Source organism: Haplochromis burtoni, unplaced genomic scaffold (assembly GCF_018398535.1).
Source record: "Haplochromis burtoni strain Fernald_Lab_line unplaced genomic scaffold, NCSU_Asbu1 Contig_16, whole genome shotgun sequence".
In the NCBI taxonomy this organism is placed as follows: domain Eukaryota; kingdom Metazoa; phylum Chordata; class Actinopteri; order Cichliformes; family Cichlidae; genus Haplochromis; species Haplochromis burtoni.
The window spans coordinates 1087734-1108611 of record NW_024582377.1 but is presented as its reverse complement, the minus strand read 5'-3'; the positions used below and the strand labels follow the sequence as shown (position 1 = coordinate 1108611).

The 20878-nt window shown below is 42.0% G+C and overlaps 3 protein-coding genes across 5 annotated transcripts in view; 2 read left to right on the top strand and 1 right to left on the bottom strand.

Moving 5' to 3' along the window:
* The window catches only part of btbd7 (BTB (POZ) domain containing 7), a 24526-nt gene extending 19690 nt beyond the window's left edge, over positions 1 to 4836 (top strand). For both annotated transcript variants that reach the window (XM_014331932.2, XM_005916709.3), the window contains exons 9-11: positions 426 to 604; positions 695 to 1099; positions 1263 to 4836. In XM_014331932.2, coding sequence (XP_014187418.1) covers positions 426 to 604; positions 695 to 1099; positions 1263 to 2039 — 1361 coding nt within the window. In that variant the 3' untranslated portion in view covers positions 2040 to 4836. The remainder of the gene's footprint in view (positions 1 to 425; positions 605 to 694; positions 1100 to 1262) is intronic.
* A 539-nt stretch (positions 4837 to 5375) lies between these two features.
* Positions 5376 to 9938, bottom strand: LOC102314200 (putative E3 ubiquitin-protein ligase UBR7). 2 transcript variants are annotated; one of them, XM_005916708.2, is made up of 12 exons: positions 9872 to 9938; positions 8801 to 8918; positions 8361 to 8494; positions 8216 to 8276; positions 8023 to 8118; positions 7875 to 7928; positions 7683 to 7788; positions 7470 to 7597; positions 6566 to 6760; positions 6298 to 6454; positions 6128 to 6189; positions 5376 to 6046 (listed from the first exon to the last, which is right to left on the bottom strand). In XM_005916708.2, exons 2-12 carry the CDS (start codon positions 8915 to 8917, stop codon positions 5963 to 5965), a joined length of 1194 nt encoding a protein of 397 aa, XP_005916770.1. In that variant the 5' UTR covers position 8918; positions 9872 to 9938; the 3' UTR covers positions 5376 to 5962. The 2 variants fall into 2 exon arrangements, with proteins under 2 accessions (XP_005916770.1, XP_042074135.1); XM_042218201.1 differs by lacking the exon at positions 9872 to 9938 and having other exon boundaries at positions 8801 to 9051.
* Positions 9939 to 11569: 1631 nt separating this feature from the next.
* The window catches only part of itpk1b (inositol-tetrakisphosphate 1-kinase b), a 30259-nt gene continuing 20950 nt past the window's right edge, over positions 11570 to 20878 (top strand). Inside the window, exons 1-3 of the mRNA XM_005916707.3 lie at positions 11570 to 11807; positions 12334 to 12484; positions 17181 to 17205. Of these exons, the coding sequence (XP_005916769.1) occupies positions 12390 to 12484; positions 17181 to 17205 (120 nt within the window). The 5' untranslated portion in view covers positions 11570 to 11807; positions 12334 to 12389. The remainder of the gene's footprint in view (positions 11808 to 12333; positions 12485 to 17180; positions 17206 to 20878) is intronic.

Below are 20878 nucleotides of genomic sequence, written 5' to 3'. Positions count from 1 at the left end.
GAGAATAAAATAACATAAGGATCTGCTGAAGCTGCTGAATATCAGCATCTCAGGTTCATTTTAAACATGACTTACTGGTGCTGCTACCATGAGGTGAAAAGAGAAATGACACTTTATTAATTCTGTTTGTGGTGGCGGGCCATGAATAATACATTTTATAGGGTAGGAGCAAGGGACCATATAAAATCTGACCTAGGGCCGTGATTGGCCCCCGGGCTGGATTATGCACATGCTTGACTTAAGTGTTATGAGAAACTGCTGACTAACAGAGAAACTGCTCAAGTATCTGTAAACATAATGCCGTTCAGTGGATTCTCTGAGCACCCTGATTAAATTACAACGTTAAGACTCAAACTATGAAGACTTTAACTGACTCACGTCATTTTACTCTGATGTCTGACTTTGTATTCTTTTTCACTTTTCAGTGCCTCAGTTATCTGTGGTAAAGGAGATGATTCGGAGGCTGCATGAGCTAAGACACACAGAGCAGGTTCAGAGAGCGTATGCCCTCAACTGTGGCGAGGGAGCCACCGTCAGCTATGAGCTGCAGCTGCGGGTGCTGAGGGAGTTTGGTCTGGCAGACGGAGCCACTGAGCTACTGCAGGTAGGCAGAAAGCAGAGCGTGTTCCCAGGGTTAGGGAGGAGGAGATCTCTGGAGGATGAGATTTATGATTTTTTTATTTTTTACCTGCAGAATCCATACAAGTTCTTCCCAGATGAAAGGTTTGGAGATGAGAGTCCAATACTGGCCCTGCGCCAGGTGGGTCGTTGTCGGGTAAACAGCAGTCCAGCCATGGATAGCATGTTCACAGAGCTGGAAGGAGTAGCAGGCTTCCACCCTCCCTTACCTCCTCCACCTCCCCCATACCACCCCCCTGCCACACCTAGTCACTCACAGCTCAAGGGTGCGTGGCGACCTCGCGTGCCCTTGCCAACCCCCACCCGTTCCTTCTCCTACCCCTGCAACCGCACCCTGATCCAGCGCCATGCAGCCACCAAGCATGGCAGCTCAGACTACTCCTCTGTGCCCAGGCCTCAGCCCCCTGACTGCACCAACCCACAGGCTATGGGCCGAGCTTTGCTTTCAGACCAGCAAGTGGTGAGTGTGTATATGTGCGTGCCTTTTGCATGTCCGTGTGCCACATGCTTCTTTTTTTTTTTTTTTTTCGTTGAGTCAAATGTTCCTAGCGGCTTATGCTTTGGGATATGAATATCTTGATTGTCAGGTTCTGTCATAAATGTTTATCTGTTTTCCAATGCAGATGAGCATGGAGCCGGTTATGAGGGAGTTCATGCCTGACATTGCGCTAGGTGTTTCGGTCATGACTCTGAGGGAGCAGCACATGGCAGAAATGGAGAGGGAAGGCCCTCAGAGCCCCATGGGCCCCTCAGGCCACCACCTGCCTCATGGGCCCTGCCCTTCTTCCCGCCTCAGCCATGGCTATGGGCCTGGACATGGCCACTCCTGCAAGAGACACGCTCCTGAGCCCAAACTGGAAGCTCAAGCTGAGTTCCCTGACCTGTATGACTTTTCCTGCCGACCTGCAACCCCAACCTCCACACACCCACTGCCCTCCTTTGCTGGACCAGACCTCTACAGCCACAGCTGCACCGCCTCCAGCTCCTATCCTCCTCCTTATGTTTCTGACTCTCAGTCCCAGGGCCATACACAGGGTCGGACTGCCTCAGACCCACTACGACTGGATGTCCTCAGTATAACCTCTCAGAGGCATGATGGTCTCCTTGCTAGCCCCTGTGGAGCCCAACCTAGGATGGGACATATTTCAAAGGGGCGATCAAATGAGACAGACCTGACTCATGGCTTAGGCCATTTACGGTCCCCCAGTGGGAATATGGACAACTATGAGGAGAGACACCCAGGACCCAGAGAGACCCCAGAAGAGATGGGTCTAGCTGGAGAATCATCAGGCCCAGGGCCACTCCAGCAGCCTCACAGAAACAGTGTCAGTGAAGAGATTGTCAGAGACCGCAGGTCACCTAGCAAACCTGACTACCCCTATAAGAAATCTGCACTTTAACCCCAGTTTAAAGACCAGGGGTTGGGTTAAGAAAAGGGAAAAAGAGATGAGTGGCTGTCCATCATAATGAATAGCAAAGCACTAAATGTTTGCGCGTGTGTGTGTGTGTGTGTGTGTGTGTGTGTGTGTGTGTGTGTGTGTCTGTGTCTGTGAGAGAGAGAGAGAGAGAGTTTGAGAGAAGCAGGGAAAAGGGGTGGTCGATGGTTGCTATTTATAGAATCTGTCCTTTTGTCCTACCTCTATCACACTGTGCTATCCATCACGCAGTCAGCATGGTAAGAGCTGTAGGTTAGCTGTCAATGCAAGTCTGCCTAGTCCCGCAGGTTTAGAGGATTTCTTAGGCTCTCCGTGGACAGATTGGTCTCTTGCATTTCTTAAGAAAGAGGTTAGCTCTATGCTGCATGAATTCTGCGTGAGGAAGTCGCAACACTAGATGAAGCTCAGTTATAAAATGATGGTTGAAAACAGATTACATTGGTTGGCTCTTTTGTCTCTTGCACAGAATGGGAAGATCACAGGATAAAGATCTCAGTTTACATAAATGAACAATGGCACACAGTCTGGGAATAGAGTATTGTGATAAAATCATATGTAAATATGTCTGGCAGTGTTCTTTCCCCTCCCAGAACTGGTATTTCCATTTCTTCTTTTAGCATGGCTATAACTCACCTGACTATTCTTCTCCTCCTGCTCTGGTTCTGCACTAATGTTGAGTTAAAAAAAAAAAAAAGGCCAAGGTTTGGTCACACAAAGCAGGAATTGGATCCGACTGGAAGTAGGCCATCAGAGCTTGTCAGTCTCAAGTAACCGCGTCTGATTGTGTCAGACGTAACCTATCACAGCCTCACTGTCTAGCTTAAAGGCAGAAGTCTGGTGTTTTCACACGGGGCCGGAGGATCATGGGCAGGTTCATTACTGAGATATAGTGGAAAATATCAGGTTGCCATGACATAAGCCGTGTTCGCACATGCAGCGCTGAATTTATCTAGACATCACGCAACAGAGGTGCAAGTCAACGCAAAAGCCTGACTCAGTCTTATTGGGTATTAGACAGTCTGTATGATGTCAGATCCAGGCAGCTTCGCTGCCTAAACCACAAAGTATTTCAGAAGCAGACTACTTCCTGCTGTGTGCTACATGTGAGAGAGGACATTTGTGGATGACCTTATTCTACTGAAAATGTCTGTACAGCGATCAGATCAAGCGCTGGGGATTTGTTGGATCTGCAGCTAGGCCAGGTGTGTGTTTGTGTGTGTGAGAGAGCGTGTCTTTGTGCAAGGATAACTTTGATACACCTAGGTGTTAACACAATCTCAGTACTGTACACTCCCATGTTTGGTCGGGTCTTTTTGTACATATCAAGGTCTGAAATGATTAAGCGGTGTTTGGCAGAGAGTGGTCGTCAGCGTGTTAGTTTCCTCCCATTTCAAAGTAAGTAATCAAATCTAAAGCCTTAACTAGCGCTTGGAATATTCACTTTTAGCTATCTTTATTCAATCAAGTATGATGTCTCTATAATGCCACCCCCGTTAACTGCTTATTTGACTGTTGTCCACATTAAAGATACACAGACACTGCAGCTTTTCTGGATGGTGGAGGTGGGCTCAACCATGCCCAAATGTTTAAACCATGTCTCCATCTCGCCAGCTTGTCGGAGATTGTGGATGTGCAGAGCCAGTGTTGATGCTTTTAAATATACTGTTAATGAGCCGCAGCAGCTGTAGCTCCACAACCCTACAAGTACACAAATTAAAAACCTGTAACAGCCGACAGCTGGCATTCGACCTCACATACGAGTATCATTGCACTGTAGGAGCCGTCTGTTTATTAGCTGAAGGGAAAAAGGAACAAATGAATCTCGAACAAAAGGAATCTTATATTGAAGAAAAGTTGGCGATTGCTGGCTCATATCTCCAATGAAAATTGTATATAATGAATTGAGTTCCACATGATGAATTTTTAATGGTTTCTATCACATTTTAGTGGTCGTTGAAGGTCTGTGTTTTTACTGTAGTGGACAACACTGTGTACTTTGTCTCTGTCATGAAAACTCACTAAGAATGTGTGGTATAAACAGAAAGATTGTGTCTCAGAAACTATTTTTGTTCTTAAATGTTATGCATCTAGGGCAGTTTGTTTGATATAGTAGGTGCTGTGGATTGCCATGTTTGTAGAACACTTTTCACCCCTTTTTCCTTTTACTTTAAAAGTAACAGGAATATGTTGAGGATCTGAAGATATTAGCTCTATGCTTAGCAGTGATAGAGTTGCCAAGCAGAAAAATCATTTTTCCATCTTGGTTGCTTCATGGGGAAAAAATGCAAAACTCCAGATTCCTCCCCGTGTTCATGTTGGGTGGTTGTTTTATTTTCCAGGACAATGTTCCATTGAGTAAAAGTCCTTGTTTTGCTCTTTTGCTGTAGAGAAGTCAGTGCCTTCCCCTGCCTGCGGCTGGGCTTTTATTGGAGAAGTGACTTTGATGTCTATGCAAGCTCTTTTCTACCAGCTTACCAGCCTGCATCAAATAATTCTTTGAAATCTCATGTAGCTTGTTTTGTGTACATAGTGTTATTTAGCACCTTTTGAAATTGAACCATCTGAAATGTGTGATTGCTTGTGTTGATTTGTAACAGGTACACTGTGCCTGTATGGTATCATAGAAACCATGTTTGTAGACTGATATTAAGTTGCATTTAGTTTCACGGAATCTATTTTTCTACTGTCGCCTCAAAACGGTGCATAACAGTGGTCAACTTGGGCATCCTCAAAATAAACTGGTTTGATATTATGGAATTAATTTGATCTCACATGGGTTGTTTGTTCACTTGAAATGTCAAGTACATTTTTCTTGTATATGATCATATATTCAGTTTCAAAGGGCTTCACATACATACAGTAAAGAAAATTATCCATACATATCTGGAGCTTATCTCAGCTGTCATGGGCTGAGAGGCAGGGTACACCTTTGACAGGTTGTTCATCCACTGTAGGGCTAACAGTTTATAACCAACAGGTAACCTAAGAAGCTTTTTGGACTGTAGAGAAAGCCAGACGAATGACACAGAACCCACACATGCGCAGGGAGAACACAAAAAGGCGCCAGCTGACCCAGAACCTTCTCACTGTGTGACAACAGCGCAAACCACTGACATGGTCAAAACAGACGAGCAAACATATTTTTTAAGTTAAAAAATAGAAGGCTGACATAATATGAAAAGGTGCATCTGCTCTATAACCTACCAAAGTTTAAAAAACAGCATGCTTAGTGCTTCTGTGTCCATTATCTACTTAAATTGCTCTCAGCTTTTCTTTTCTTAAATAAAAACATCATTAAAAGTTTCTTGAAAGGGGGGGGGGGTGGGTTTATCCCTGAAACTCTTTCCATAATTTGCAGGAAATAACCGTCAGAAAGTAGATCTGGTTTTATAATCTAAAATAAAAAGCTCCAATGCATGCTCTTGTTCAAGTTTTAGTTTACCTTACAGCAGATTTCTAGTACTTTTATTTTGAGCGTTAGTCAGTATTTTCATCACAGTGAGTCTTTCACATGACATTTACAGACCGGTTTGTCTTAGCAGTGCAAGGATTATGGCATCAAATTCAGCCAAACTTTCACACAATAATCATGTTCATTCAACATAAGCTCTGTATGTTCACAAATGTAATAGTGTGCAATATTTATGTGAGGTAAACTTTAATCACAATCTTTAAAGTTGAGGCATCATCATAACCCAGTTATGACACGAACCTCAAACCTTCAAATAATAAAGTAAAAACTTGAAACTAAAACTTTTTTTTTTTTTACCCCCAACTTCAAACATCACATTGATCGCAGCAAAACGGTTTATTCAAGAGGAGGGTGACACATTCAGTCCAGACAGCCCGTGAACATGGCGTACGGTGGCAGCAGAGTGGACGCCTTGTTACTGATTTCCGTCGCTGGTTCTGCGTCTTTTTCTGGCCTGCAGCTCCTCAAAGAGTTGATGTACAGCTTCGACTGTGACTGTCTGATGTAGACACAGAAGTGTTAGGTCTGAGATTTGAGCAGAAGAAAGAAGATGTGACTCACACAGACATCCACTTCTCACCTTTCCTTCAGAGGCACACTGCTCTAAAAATTCACTGATTGAGGTCGTCAGCTCGTTGAAACCTGAGGGAAGAACACAAGATTAATTAGTCCGCCGCATCAATGCGCCAGTGCTTTGAATTTCACTTTACGCAGGACAACTGACCCCGTGGCTTCCCTCCCTATCCTCACCGTAAATGACCTCCAGCTGCTGTACACGGTCCATCGAGTTCATTAGCGCCATCAGTGGGTGCTGCCCGAAGGGCTCGTGCAAGCCTCTCTTCTCATAGGCCAGAATAGTGTCAGACTGATCCAAGAGAAACTGCACCTCAGCAGCAACATAGGCCCTCTGAGGAAATGCAGCACACAGGGGACAGGCATTCAGAAACAGGGATAACTTGCAGCATTCTGGCTTTTGTGAGTCTACATTACAATCTTGGAGCTAGAAATTCTGTCTCACCTTGCAGCTCGTGCAGGTGCAAAGCTCAGCGCGCCAGCTGTAAGGCCAGAACACCGCTCCCCGTCTCAGCCTCTCTAGCCCACGGGCCTGCAGCTCCTTCAGCTTGCACTCCACAATTTTCGTTGTAGCCATCGCAGGGCTGCCTGTCATTTCCTCGTGAGTTCGTTTGCCAGGGGAACTCCTGTTTACAGCTTCCTACGACACAAATGAGATGGGGTGAGTGACTGTATTATACAAGAGGCACAGGCACACCTGGGCTTGGTGAAACATCTCCACTCATGCAGGAATGCAGACGCATCCTGGGGAAGTCTCACTGCGAGTGACGCGGTAAGACGGTTGGGCGATGAAAATCGCCAGTTTACAGTAAGCTAGCCTGTGAAGCCCGGCCAAAGTCATCTACAGAGCAGAGGAAGCTGTGCCTCATGGGTCATTTCTCCTCTAATTACCCCAGAGGAGAGGAAAGCACGATAACAGGAGCTGGTGCCTGCTGTCTGGCTCATATTCTGCTCATTACTCTCCAGCCCCACCTAGTGGCACACTGGCATTCAGAAAAGTTGGACAGTGTTGCTCCAAATGAGGTCACAAAATAGACAAAGGTAAAATATACTCCAGAACATAAATAGGAGAGTAACAAAGCAAAGCAAGTGGTAGATTATGGATTCCTTTCAACTTAAATTATTTTTTGTTTTGTTTTTTATAATGTAATTTATGCATTATGAGAATAATAAGAATAACACAACTAAAAGAATAAACATGTAAACATAGATCTGAATTCAAATGCCATTGTTTGATTATAAATAAGTCAAATGTAAAGTAATGTTCTGCCCTCATTTTAACTTGCACAAAGCCATTTTTAGTTCTCCACTATCCCAGAATCCATGCAAACAGCAGAACCGTTTCTCACCTCTGGTTCTGTGCGCTCATCACTAGAGGACGGTTCCTCATCCTTTCTTTGACCAGCCTCACGGTCTTCCCCCTCAATGTCGACCTCTACTTCCTCTTCGGCATCACCCACTTGGATCACAGGTGGAACTAAATGGAAAAGATGAATTAATGATTATCTGAATTTTGCTGCTAAATGTCTGCCTAGTTGGTTACAGTCAAAAAAATTTGTTACCTGCGATGTGGGCAGCATACGTCCACAAGAAAGGAGCCTTGTTCATGCAGGCCTCACATACCATCTCTTGAAGCTCCTCGGGTTCAACCACAGGGCAGCCTAAGTGCTATTTAAGGCCAAAAATAAATAAATAAAAGAGCAGAGGACTCACAGAAATGATAACATGCAGATCAAAAATCCTCTCAAGCTTACCCTGCTGTGTAACCAATCCTCACAGATGATGCACTGAATCATCTCGTCTTCATCCTGTTAAACAGATTTATTTATATATAGCCACAGATGACAGAGAAACAAGCAGCAGGGTTTAGGGTGAACAACAACAACAACAAAAAAGACGGGCCTGGTCATCGGTGTCTGGGTACGGCCGGTGACACGTGCAGTAGAACCCACTGAAGTTGTGATTGTAGCGATTTCTAATATTTTCCTCTTCTTTAACCTAAAAAGAAAGAGGGGGAATGAACAATTGAAACAACTGGAACGTATGGCACACGTGGGAAACACATCTGGGAGACAAGAGATTCAAAGCGTCTCACGGGATTTAGCTGGCAATGGAAGCCCCCAAACTTTCTGTTTCCACAATCACAGCGAAAATTTCTGCAAGAAAAATAGAAATATTAGAAAACTGTGGGCCAAAAGCTGAATGCTCAGTCTACTCAGTCAACATAGAAAGGTTTTTACCTTTTGGTATACAGTTCAAAGATGTCGTGTCCATCATGGCATTTATTGGCGCAGGCCAGACAAACCCCAGCAGGCTCTGCATCATTTGGAGTGCAAGTGTTGCAGGCAAACACCGCCTGTCTCTTCACATAACCCTGCAGAGCAACAACACACGTGGCATCAACACACAGCATCAATTCACAAAATATTACTGATTTGACATCCGTAACAAAGAGAAAATGTGCTTTAACATAACAATACTTCCACCGTGCTTCTCATAAACATCGGTGACGAGAACCACACAGAAACTCAGCGGTGCAGATTGCAACATTTAACACAAAGAAAAACAAAACGCTTACAATGCACAGACCACACTACAATGCAGCATTTGGAAAAGGCTACTAGGCGTACAATGGGCGACACACAGGCTGCAGGGCTGCTGTGCAGGAAGCTTCTCCTACCTTGGAGTAAGAGCAGTTGTCTGGGTCGCTCCCAGCCAGCACACACAAAGCCTTCTCGAGCTCTTCTTCGCTGGTAAGAATATCATCAATATCCGAGTCGCCCTTGTTCGCTGCCATCCTGGGAAGTGAGGGTAAAGATGACTCCAACGTAAACAATGAAACACCGAAGACTGAGCAGCAGCTGCGGTAGCGCCACACTGTTGACAAACGACTGTTCCTGGCGGGAGTTTAGGCCGAGACCACGTGGAGGAAGTGACGCAAGATACCTATTCACGACCTGCTATTGTTTAAAAACAAATAAATAAATAAATAAAATTTTAAAAAACGAATTAAAAAAAATTAAACTCTACTGCACTTTCATTTTCAGTGGTTCCCTTAAAAATCTAGTAGTGTTTTATTTATTATTATATATATATTTTTAAAGTACTTTTAAATAAAAATAAACACATTACAACGCAATAAGCAAAAATAATAGTAACATATATAGAACAAAAACACCATCCAAAGATATTTTACTCATCTTACAAGCGGTAATCTATCTTTAATAATAAAACAGAGCTGATTTAGGAAACATTAGTTCATCCTTTATCAAAAAAATTAAACGTTAGCTATTATAAGTGGCCCCTAATAATAAAATAGATTCCGTTTCGGGTCTATTTCCGTTTTGGGGTTTACAAACAAGTACGACTGATTTTTATCTGTTTATTTTCTTTTTTACATATATATATATATTTTGTTTGGATCTAGCATCACAGAGGCTTTAAAGGGGCATATCAGGAGAAGATGTTTAAGTGTTAATTCGCCCAATATATAAATAGACGAATTGCCTTAAGTTTTGTCTGTAGACATAGGCAATGGTCATATTTCTATAACAGCTGGCGTATATTTCTCAAAATAGAAACAAGTTGTAAATTGGTGAGTGGTGTGAACTATCATAAAAGGAAAACAAAAAAACTCTCCACTCCAGTGGAAACAATGGAAATGAACAGTGCTGGTCCCAAAGAAGGAGAGGCGAGGGAGCAAGAAAATAATAGAGCTCTCTGCAAGTTTAAAGAATATAATATACCCTACCCTTTTTTATGGTTTAGTCTGTGGTCTGTCCTCCTTCCAGGCAATTGAGCAGCGTCCGTTGTGTATTTTTGAAATAGTTTAGTTTTTGAAAACCTCGTAGAATTAAGAATTGTATTCAGTTAGATTCTGGACAGGTTGGATGCGTGGATTTAAATGGATTTAATGGATGGATTTAAAACAAAATAAAATCCAAACCCCTGCATGTGTGGTTATTCAAGCGATAGGCTGAACAGTATCTAATTTGGGATGGCAAACAAATCCAGAGCATCGATGAAATAACAGAGAAACTGGGACTGGGGGAAATTGTTTGCAGGCGAAATATAGAGTTGAATATAGAGTTGAATCCATAATGAATAACATTTTAAAATTGTGAATAACATAATGAACAACACCTGGTATATAGCAAGTGCAATTAAGCCAAAACATGAGTGTTAATGTGCTACCTTTTTACTAACTGAAAGCCTATAGGAGCTGGAGTTTTAACCTTTGGATCACCACGTGCAGGACTTCACAGTACTCCAAAAAAGACTTGATGAAAGCATAAGCAGCAAAACAAATCCCTTTAGGCACAAAGGCCAAATGTTTCTGTCCTCAGTGCTAGATAATGCACCCAGTAGTCATCACAATAAAACTTCAGTAAAATCATAAAAGTGTGTGATATTAAAAATAAATTGAAACAGCAGCAACTGTTTGTTGTGGTTAACACCTGCAGAGGTGTTTGCGCACAAACACACGTGCCGTTGTTTCCTTCCTGTCTCTCTCTTGCACTCCCTCTAATGATCTTCATATTACTTTTCTCATTTTATAACACTGGCTGTGGCATTCCACAAATTCTGATTAATAACCTTTTGTTGTTGGTTGTTTTTGTGCCACTTGGGTGGGAACCCCCAATCGCTGACTTTGAATTAGATGCCTTTTCAGTTTAAATGGTAAATGGCCTGTATTTATAGCGCTTTACTAGTCCCTAAGGACCCCAAAGCGCTTTACACAACCAGTCATCCACCCATTCACACACACATTGGTGATGGCAGCTACATTGTAGCCACAGACACCTTGGGGCGCACTGACAGAGGCGAGGCTGCCGGACACTGGCGCCACCGGGCCCTCTGACCACCACCAGTAGGCAACGGGTGAAGTGTCTTGCCCAAGGACACAACGACCGAGACAACGACCGAGACTGTCCGAACCGGCAACCTTCCGATTACAAGGCGAACTCCCAACTCTTGAGCCACGATCGCCCCGCCAGCATGGGGTTTAAGCATGGGGAAAACATGTTGGACGTTTCGATAGTTTTCCAACGGATGGCGCTAGTGTGACATGCTTCTCTTGTCTGTTACGGGTCAAAAACTGGAAGAGATGATGAATGTGGAGGGACGAAATAAGTATTAACGCATCTCGTCATTTATTATTAGAAAGGCAAATCAACAGAACTTGTTCTAATTATTCAAATCATGAATTAACATTTGAGGGGTTTGAAATGGGAAAATATGACGATGATATATATATATATATATATATATATATATATATATATATATATAGTTAAGAGACGTCTTTTCGTTAATTATCTTGTTACATTTTATAGATAAACAATGACTCGATTATTCTATATCATAACAGGAAAGATAATCATTAGTGGAAGCAGGAAGGCGCGTGAAAGCAAGACGCGCTGTGATTCGACAGTCAGTCAGGCAGGGGTGGTGTTTTCCGAGGGGGTCGTGAAGGCGGCATCAGTCTCCTGGATCCTGGGTGTGTGCGGGCAGTCCAGTTCAGAGACTGAGAGAGAAAACACCAGCAACATCTCAACGTGAGCCCAGCGGTGCCTGTCATCGTGCTTGTTACTCCTTCTCCAGCGAACGGGCTGAGAATGGCAAACTACGCGAGCTAGTTTCTGAAGAGGACGCAAATTCAAGGGGAACTGTGCTAAAACTGCCAGGTTAGTTAGCTCTCTATAGCCTCCCGATGTCAGCTTTATCTAGTTGAGGGAGTTGCCTTATTTTTAGGTAACCAGGAGCTGTTTCCGCTAACAATTCACTCATTTCTTATGGGCACGTATTACGACTGTGTTCAGCCTGTAAAGCTAGGAAGCTATCTTGCGTTTCCTAATTGCACGCCATCGGTTAGCTCTGGAGATTGTCACTACATAGCTAGCCAGCTAACGTTAGCAGTTGGGGTTAGCAAAAGAGGGTCAGTGTGTGGGATTCGCTGATGCTCAGCCAGATGCACTGTAATATTACGTTTGGAAACTATATCATGCTAACCACAAGACCGTGAATATCCAAGAGACAGACTGGTAGAAGACGTCACTTATTGCTTTGGAGCAACGTATCAGTAACCGAGCAGTGAACTTAATTATTCCCCAGATTGCTCCCTGGTTGGCTGTTGTGACGCTAACGTGTGTGTGTGTGTGTGTGTGTGGGGGGGGGGGGGGGGGGGGGGGGGGTCTATTCTCGTCTGTCCAGGTTGAGTCATTAGTTGCACCATTTACCTGCAAAAAAGGACCAGGGGCACAGTGGAAATGCAGACTTTCCTGAAAGGCCGGAGAGTCGGCTACTGGCTCAGCGAGAAGAAGATGAAGAAACTGAATTTCCAGGCCTTTGCTGATCTGTGCAGGTTCGTTAACTAACTCCAGTTTGTGTGCAGTTGAAATGATTGAAGAACAGCCGTCAAACTACATGCATTCACATAGTTGGCCCCCATGGTTAACAAGTTATGTGACAATTCATCGAAACTTTCCCTTAAGGCTCTGTGACAAGGAGGACTCTTCTCACAGATTTAAGCCCTTAGGCACTTTTCACACAAACGTGCTCACCAAATCTTCTTTTCTGTTGTATTGTGGAGAAATGGGTTCCCCAAAGGATCAGGCACAAGTCTGTTTTGTGTATGTCCTGGCACAGTGCTTGTTGGTGCATGGTAAATGTGTAACAGGATAAGCTGACAAAACCAGTTTTATTATTAGGTCAGTTGGCTCAGAGCGTTAAACTTTAAAGCAGCTAAATGTGGTCTAAAAGAAAAAGTCTCTTCCTTATTAACGTATCTAAAAAGTAGCATTTGATGTTAAACTCTGACCACCATATCATTTTTTATCATATGTAGATGGAACAGTGCTAGCTCAGTCTGAGGCTTTTGTCTCTGTTTATCAACAGAAAATAAACCTGTTCTTACCAAATGCATCGTCCTAACATGAATTTAGTCAAGGCTGGTGTAAGAATTTGCACAGATTCCCCCAGCCTTGACAGACGCATCTATGTGAGTGCTGTGTGCACACTATTTTGTTGTGTCTCTTATCCAGCTGAGTCAAGTGTTACACAAGCTGAAGGGCCTATATTTTCTTAGCAGATGTGAGCTCGTCCTTGCTGTTTTACGATAGGTGCTGTACAGTATATCAGATTGTCAAAGGGCATTAGGGCGAGACAACCGCTTTATAGTCTCTCTTTGCAACAGCTGCCTAGCTGCTGGTGATGCAGCAGTCTGACGTTTTCAGTACAGATACTGAAGTACAGTATCGGTTTTGGGTACCATTCGGATACAAGTGCTAATGGACTTGAGATTTTTCCACTAATATGAGCCCTGACTTAGACGTTGTTTCCTGACTTTGTAAACAAAAAATTTTAGTAATAAATGAGCAAATACATTTAAAGTGAGGTCAAAAAAAAAGGGGGGGGAAAGACAAACCCTGGTGCTTTTATTAGTTTCTGTCTTCTACTCTCACTTTCATCCTGTAGGTGTCTTTTTCAGTGTGTGCAACTCCCCAGACACTTCAGACAAGAGATGGGTGTCGTTAATCAAGCAGACACAATTTGTTACCTTTGAATATTTGCAATAAAAAAAAATCTGAGCAACTGTTGAATCTCGCATAGCAATATGAAAGGGTGAGAGAGAGAAGCTCTAGCTGGTTCACTGTGCCGTTCTTTGTTTTAGTAGGTATCATACTAGTTTCCAGTATAAGTATTTGGCTCGATGTGACCTTACCTACTTGCACTGTATGAGGGCTAGTTATCACATAGTAACATGTCTTGAAAATCTGAGAGAGGCTGGACAAAACAATGTAATCTCCGGTCCTGTGATTTTGCACACATGTGCCTCAGTACATCAGATATGTTGATATGTTCCAGAAGGATTTTCACCTTTTCCAACAGTGTGTTGCCTCATAAAGCAACCTGATTGAGTCAGCACAGATTACCACACTGTAATCCACGAAACATTTTTAATCTCTACGTAAAGCTCCGAGCATGCCTCCCCTCCTCCCTGCATCCTGCTCACCACCTTCTTCCCTATGAGCTGGATATAGGTTTGTTCGATATGTTTGACACGAAGAGCTCTGGCTCAGCATTAAGAATTGGTCTTTGTGACGCATAGCCTTTGAAAACTGCAACAAATGGCACAGCAGATAACTGCAAATGAGCCACAAAGTGAATGTGGCTTGTATATGTTCACACATGACTACTTCTCCCTGTTAGTCAGGGAAACTTTTCTTCAAGTTCTCCTTTTCCTACTCCAGTCATGTAGCATAGAAAACAAATGTTATGAGGAAAGGAAGGATGGCACTAAGAACACCCTACCACCTTGCATGTATGTTTTCTAAAAAGCCGCGACTTTTGAAAAGAGGTACAGGATGTGGCAATTTTAAACTTTATCTGGACCTGGTGTTGTGCGTCTGAGGAAGTCTGTTCCAAATTAAAGAGACTTTATGTAGTATTAAATTCATTTAGTGACCCTTTGTGCTTAATTTCATGAAGTGCAATTTTTACTTGATGGTTTAAATTTATCTATTTCCCTGCATCATTTATTATTATGAAAGATAAACCATGTGTCAGTGTTACTTTTAAACAGTGACTGGACAGAATTTCCCCTGTCATCATGTGGTAAGCAGCTGACATTGTGTGTGCATAATTGAAGAGTCTGTCCTGTCTCTTGCATCTGGACTTTGGGGTTCCTGCTGGTCAGAGCTAGTTGAGTTTATGTCTGCATGTCAGCTTGCACAGCAGTTGAGAGGCATCTTTTCAGTTGGCGCACATGCCTGATGCTTTAAAAAGCAGCAACCCTGATTTTCATTAGATTATCTGAAAATATTATTTTCTCATTCTTTAGTTTCACCACAACTCTCATCTACATTATACTACAATATACTAATAATAACAAATGCAAGGAGTTTACTGAAATTGTTGGAAGACTTGTATATAAACCTGGGATGAGCAGAAAAAGATAAATAAACTAATAATTAATAACATGTATATTTAAAAGGTAAAAGGTCTCCAATTCAAGTGCAAGAGGAGAAGAGAGGAAGGGCCTCTAGTCTAAAAGTCTGCCAAATCAAATATGTGAATCCATCTGCTGTGGTGATCCCATGTGAGTAAGGGAGTAGTCGAAAGAAGCTTTGTATTTTTTGACTAGCAAAAATCAGCTGCCTCTCCAGAATGTTCTTCATGCCGTTTAGCTCACAGAGTCGTTGGAGCAGAACATCAATTTCTGAATTTTCAAAATCGAGAGTAATTCATTTAATCTAGGTTTTAAACAGATAAGGGTTAGATAATAATTGGTACTTTTTAAAAATTATTTTTTTAAATGCTCAAAATACTTTTCTGTATGGTTAACTAGCTATGCATAAAATGTTATTTACTTTATGGTCACCATCTCATTTACACCCTTTGTCAACTTGGTAACTGTTAATGCCACACGATGTGCCTTAAATGCTAAACTTCCAGGTTTATAGATGTACAGTGTGCCTGTATCAAAGTGGTTGTGTATGTGTGTGAGAGAGAGAGAAAGGTTTCCCTTTCACTGTGTTGACCGTGTAACAATATAGCAGAGCAGAGGATCTCCATATCTCACGAAACTAAAGACCTCATTCACGTCGCATGAAACGCACCAGCTGCAGTATTAAATATCCACATTGTTGTGAAGCGGTGAATGGTTGCACTGCTGTTACCATGGGACTGCAACCTCAAAAACTGCTTGCTTGGAAAGGATGAATTGGATGTAGTGTTAGGCTGGTGGTGTTCTCTTTGTGAATTCCCCCAACTAGGAGTCGCTGCATTAAGCATTGGAGTTTTTCCTGTTATGCTTTGCTGTGTAGAAACTCTTTGGCTAACTTTCTGTATTGACCTAGTAGGGTTTCGCCGAGCCAGCTGAACCAGGATTGTACAAATGCCCTCTCTTCTGCTTTCTGTTTGGGCTGAGGTTTTCCTCTCAGTGCAGGTGTTAGGACCCAGCAGGTTTAAATGTGTGGTGCCAGTTTAGTAATGCTCCTCTCTCAAAAGAGATAAGCCATCTCACATTTAAATTTATGCATATATATTTAAATACTGCTGTGTCCTATTGTTTTTTGTTTTTTTATTTCTACCCAAAGACTAGTATTTCTGTGCTGTTCCCAAAAGGTAGAAACTGCACAGAAACTGCATTTTCTCCAGGTCTGTGGGTGGGATTTAGTATTTCCATCATAATAATCTTACTTGCAGATAAATTTTGTGGCTAAATTAAGATAATGTTTCATTTATTTCCTATCTTCAGATGCAGAAGGCTTATGTGTCCCTGGTTCAGGCATCTTATTGTTCATGAAGTTAAACTATTGGAGAGAGATGAGTTTCTGTTTAATTCCTCTTATGGAGGGGAACTCCTTTGATGTGAATTTACATAAAGATTTGTGTTAGATTAAAAGGTAGTGGTTCTCAAAAACCTATTCAAAATTCACACCACGTGTTCTACCAATTTTAATCTTTTTATTTGTATAATTACCAATAAAAAAAAGTGGATTTAGTTGAATTTTAGTTAAGTAAAGTTTGGTGTGATGACGTCAGCACACTCTTGTTTGTTTAGTTTCCCTTAGAACTTAGTATTCGGTTTGGGGGGAAATTATGGGGAAAAAAAACTGTTTCCACACCCCACCTGCAGTGGCTCAGCACCCCACAGTTGGAGGAACCACTGTTATGAAAGCAAGACAAGTGCGGACAAATGATTGAGAAACATGGTGTAACACAAATGGAAAAATAAATATTTAAAATCAGACCAATCTTACATCATTTAGCTGTGTATGTGTGCACGTGAGCGAGCGTACGCGTGTGTTTTGTTTTATTTATTTATTTTTAATTCTGCTTTTCACTTCCTATCAGTCTTCTGCTCTGAATGTTTGAGCCTACGTCTGTACGACTCAAAGACAACAAAGGCATCTTCACCTACACTACATGATATACTTTTATATAACACGCCTTTAGCGTTTAGGTCCTTAAATAAACAGCAATGTCTGTTTCTGAGCATTTTCATCTTATATCTTCTACAAAATAAAAAAGTCTTATTTTGTCCTTTTTTTCAGGAAAAGAGGAATAGAAGTTGTTCAGGTAAGAAGAGCACACAGTTTGATTTTGTGTGTTTTTTACTTCTTTGGTCATGTGTTTGTTTGTTTGTGCTGTGATACTTTTGAATCTCTGCTATTCATATTTGATGCCTGAAAATCAATCCACCTACAACACTTTACATTTGATATATTTCTTTGGACAATTACTAAGTGCATAACCTCCTACAGACAGGATGTAGTTTTTTCACAGTCTTGCTTTTTTTTGTATGTAGCGTCATTGGTCACAGTATATCACAATAGCCCATGTTCCTTGTTAAGCTGTGATGAAAGTCATCCCAACTTGATATTTCAACACCTGACCTCAATTCAACTTGTTTGTCACAAGAGTCTATTTGGGCGAGCAGCTTCTCATGTTGTGAGTGTGTGTGGAGGGTTGAAGTATTCAGATCCTCAGTTAAAAGTCATATCAGCAGAAATACTTTTATGATATAAAATTGCATAAATAGAAGAAGATACAGCTCTTTTCAGTGGGAGCTGTTGGTGTACCAAAATAAATACTAGTCTGCCTATAGTAATAATTTACCTCTGAGTGCTGAGCTATGTCCCAGTAAATACGGACCTCAGGGAAGGAAAAGCTGCTGTCATTAACGGCTCTTGCCCAGCATACTATAGAGTGTAAGTAAGCACAGGCCATTCAGCAGCATAGTAACAATTGTCACGAAGTACTGGGAGCTCTGTGCACAACAGTATCTGTCACTTAGAGTGCTCTCTGAAATTAAAGAGGAAATTATCCTGCCTTTCTCTCAGCCTTTTACTTTGTTTCTTTTTATCTTGTGGGATTGGGTTTTGTTTTGTTTTTCTCCTTCACTTTGAGGTTATTTTTTTCCTCTCGCTGTGCTGACAATATCAGCACACCCAGAAAGAGTCTTGTCCTGGGAATAGTCCCAAAGTAAGCAGGGCTTTGTTTCCCACTATGCATTCAGCCCCTCCTGGGAGACCGCAGATCCTCACAGGCCCAAAGTTAGGATGTACCCAGGGCTTGGAACGGTGCTGCTATCTTCTCTGTTACTAGTTCATCTACAACTACCTGCTTTTCACTGTTGTGGGGTTTGTTTGTTTTTGTTTTTTTTCTCCTGACTTCTATAAATCAGCATAAACTTGTTAGTTTTAGCTGGGCTGTCACTGCCAGTCGAGACAGTTCAGTTTACTAACAGAGCCAGAAGTGTTTTTGAATGCACACCAATGATTTGGGTGGCCGCGCTGTGTCCGTTCCTGTCAGTGCCTGCAGTGTCGTGGCCACATCAGAAACAAAGATAACAGTATCCGTTGTCCTACTTTGGCCTTGTTGTACAAAGATTTAGTTTCCTATTGCACTAGTGAATTTGGAGCCTGGGGACTCTTATTTTCTAATCTATGATATGTTTTCTGATGTTTAGACCACTGGGATAGTGCATATATGGGGAAAGTCAAAACATAGGTCCGCGTTAAACCCAGTCTTTCTGGAGAGGACACAGGGAGACAGAAAGCAGGTAAACAAATTAGTCTTGAAGTTTTAATTGGTTTAGAGACTTAGAAAATTACAGTAGTGGGAAGATTATTATTATTATTATTATTATTATTATTATTGTTTGGTCACTGTTTTAAGCTTTTAAGAAAGCATACAACTTTTGCTATTTTTGTGGATGTCAAGTCAATTTAACCTTCTCTTGCTGCTTGGTGCAGATTTTTATTTATTTTTTTTGTCAGCCAGTGTAATCGGCTAACCTTGTTCCATGTGGTCTGACAGACAGGCTGGCCCTTGTGCTATCAAGTCAACCCTGAAAATCCAAGGCTAAATGAATCCTTTTGGCATAAAAACCTGTTGATTCATTGTCGGTTTACAGCCTTAATGCACAATAAATTGCTTGTTTTCTATGTGCTGTATGTACGACTTTGATCAATCAGAAGTGTTTTAATGAAACCACCCAACAGCTTCTCAAGTAGAAACTTCTTTTTTTTCCGTCTTTTGTTATATCAGACTTGTGTATGTATGACTTTTGGATAGTTTGTTGGACAAAAGAAGCGAAAAATCTTTAAGTTCAGGTCCCCACCAATAGTAAATGGGTAAATCGCAGCCCCACTGTGATTTGTTTTACAGACCAGTTGTTTTTTGTCTTGTTTTGTTGTTGTGTAGAAAAAAGCTCCAAAGTTGAAGTGACAGAGTTAATGAGGTGCACTTCCCGAGAGGTTGTATTCCCCAAGAGGTTGAAAGTGGTTATGACGTCACCTCGTGTGAACAGATCTTTGCTAAATCTGGCCGCCCAAGGGACTTAATTTTATATTTCTGTTTTCAGTGTGGGAAACCCTTCTGTATGTATATGCGTCAGGACTGACGAAAGTGAAAAAGATTCCATTGTCAGACTTTAATGATTTCTCCTCTAGGCTCTACCAAGGCTTACCTTTGCTGTACCCCTCATCCCTCTCATCTTTCCATTACCTCCCCTGTGCACGTTTTTGAAGCTCATCAATACTGACCCTTTAGCACTGAGTCTACAAGAGCCAGTTTCCCCATGATCCCTACATTAGGTTGTGTATATCATGGGTATGATGAGATTAACTCACCAGGGTTGTTCTCCTGAAAGCCAGTATTCTCTCTCAGGAAAAATCTCAAATGATGAGCCAATTTTTGAGTTGGCTGCCCAGAGAAACTTATCAAGTCGCTGTTTTTATTATCCTTGGTGCTTCAAAAATTTAAAGGTAATTTCCGGCATACTACTTTATCTCTTCCCCCAGTTTTTATGTGACATGTGTGCAGTGTAGTGGGAGTTCAGGGGTGGTTGACGAATGATGTCTTGTCAGTGGGCTTGGTACAATTATGCTGATGCTTTATTTCTTCATCTCACCTGAAAACATCTTGGCAGTTTGTTCATTTTCATCCTGCATGACTTGGTCCGCCTTTTAAGGAAGTTACTTAAAGTTTTTGTAAGCTACCTACAAAAGCAGTAAAATCAGACCTGTCTAAAGCATTTATGTTGATCGTGTGATGAAAGGCAGTTCCTCAAAAGCTTAAATTGCACAATCAATTCAGCAGGGATAAGTCTTCTCTCTGTAAACTGCTGAGGAGAGAGCCATTAGCCTAATTAGCTCCCAGTTTGACCTTCCATACAGTTTTTATGTGGAGAATTTGGAGACTCTCCTTTTGTGTTAATCTTTTGCTGATGTGAGATATGTCTGGCAGCCACAGTTTGTCTTAGACTTGTGCATGCATGTTTTTTGTTTTTTTTTTCTTTGTTGCACACTCACCCTAGCGTGCCATCATTGCAACATGGCATACAGAATAAATGATTTATCACATGTCTGTCTGTTCTCTGCACATACTGTTTGGGTTTGCCTGACAACAAAGCAAAAGTCAGGTGTGATGCAGCTGAACTAGAATGAGACTAAGCAGAGGCATCGCCAAATAATGACTGTGGTCCTTATAATTTGTGTGCAGTGTACTTACTCATGAGCAAAGCACTCCACAAGCTTTGTCTTTGCTGTTTGCTTAAGATCATGAATGTTAGTTTCCCATAGGGGAGAGACTGGCCCCACAGCAGAGCTACATCAAAGCTGAAAATATGTTAGCCCTGACCTACCGTCTCCCTCCAGGACCCAGCCTTTTTTCTCCGCTGTCCGTCACCACTACGGCCCACTGCTACCTCTCAGTCCCAGAGGGACTTTGAAAACCATCAGCTGAC

Bases quoted from the DNA above. Each gene is read 5' to 3' on its own strand.
- LOC102314200 (XM_005916708.2), bottom strand. From the start codon at position 8,917: ATGGCAGCGAACAAGGGCGACTCGGATATTGATGATATTCTTACCAGC. The intron at 6,455-6,565 runs GTGAGACAGAAT...GCATTTCCTCAG, and splicing joins GCACCTGCACGAGCTGCAAG to AGGGCCTATGTTGCTGCTGA. The intron at 6,190-6,297 runs GTGAGGATAGGG...TTCTTCCCTCAG, and splicing joins GCAGCTGGAGGTCATTTACG to GTTTCAACGAGCTGACGACC.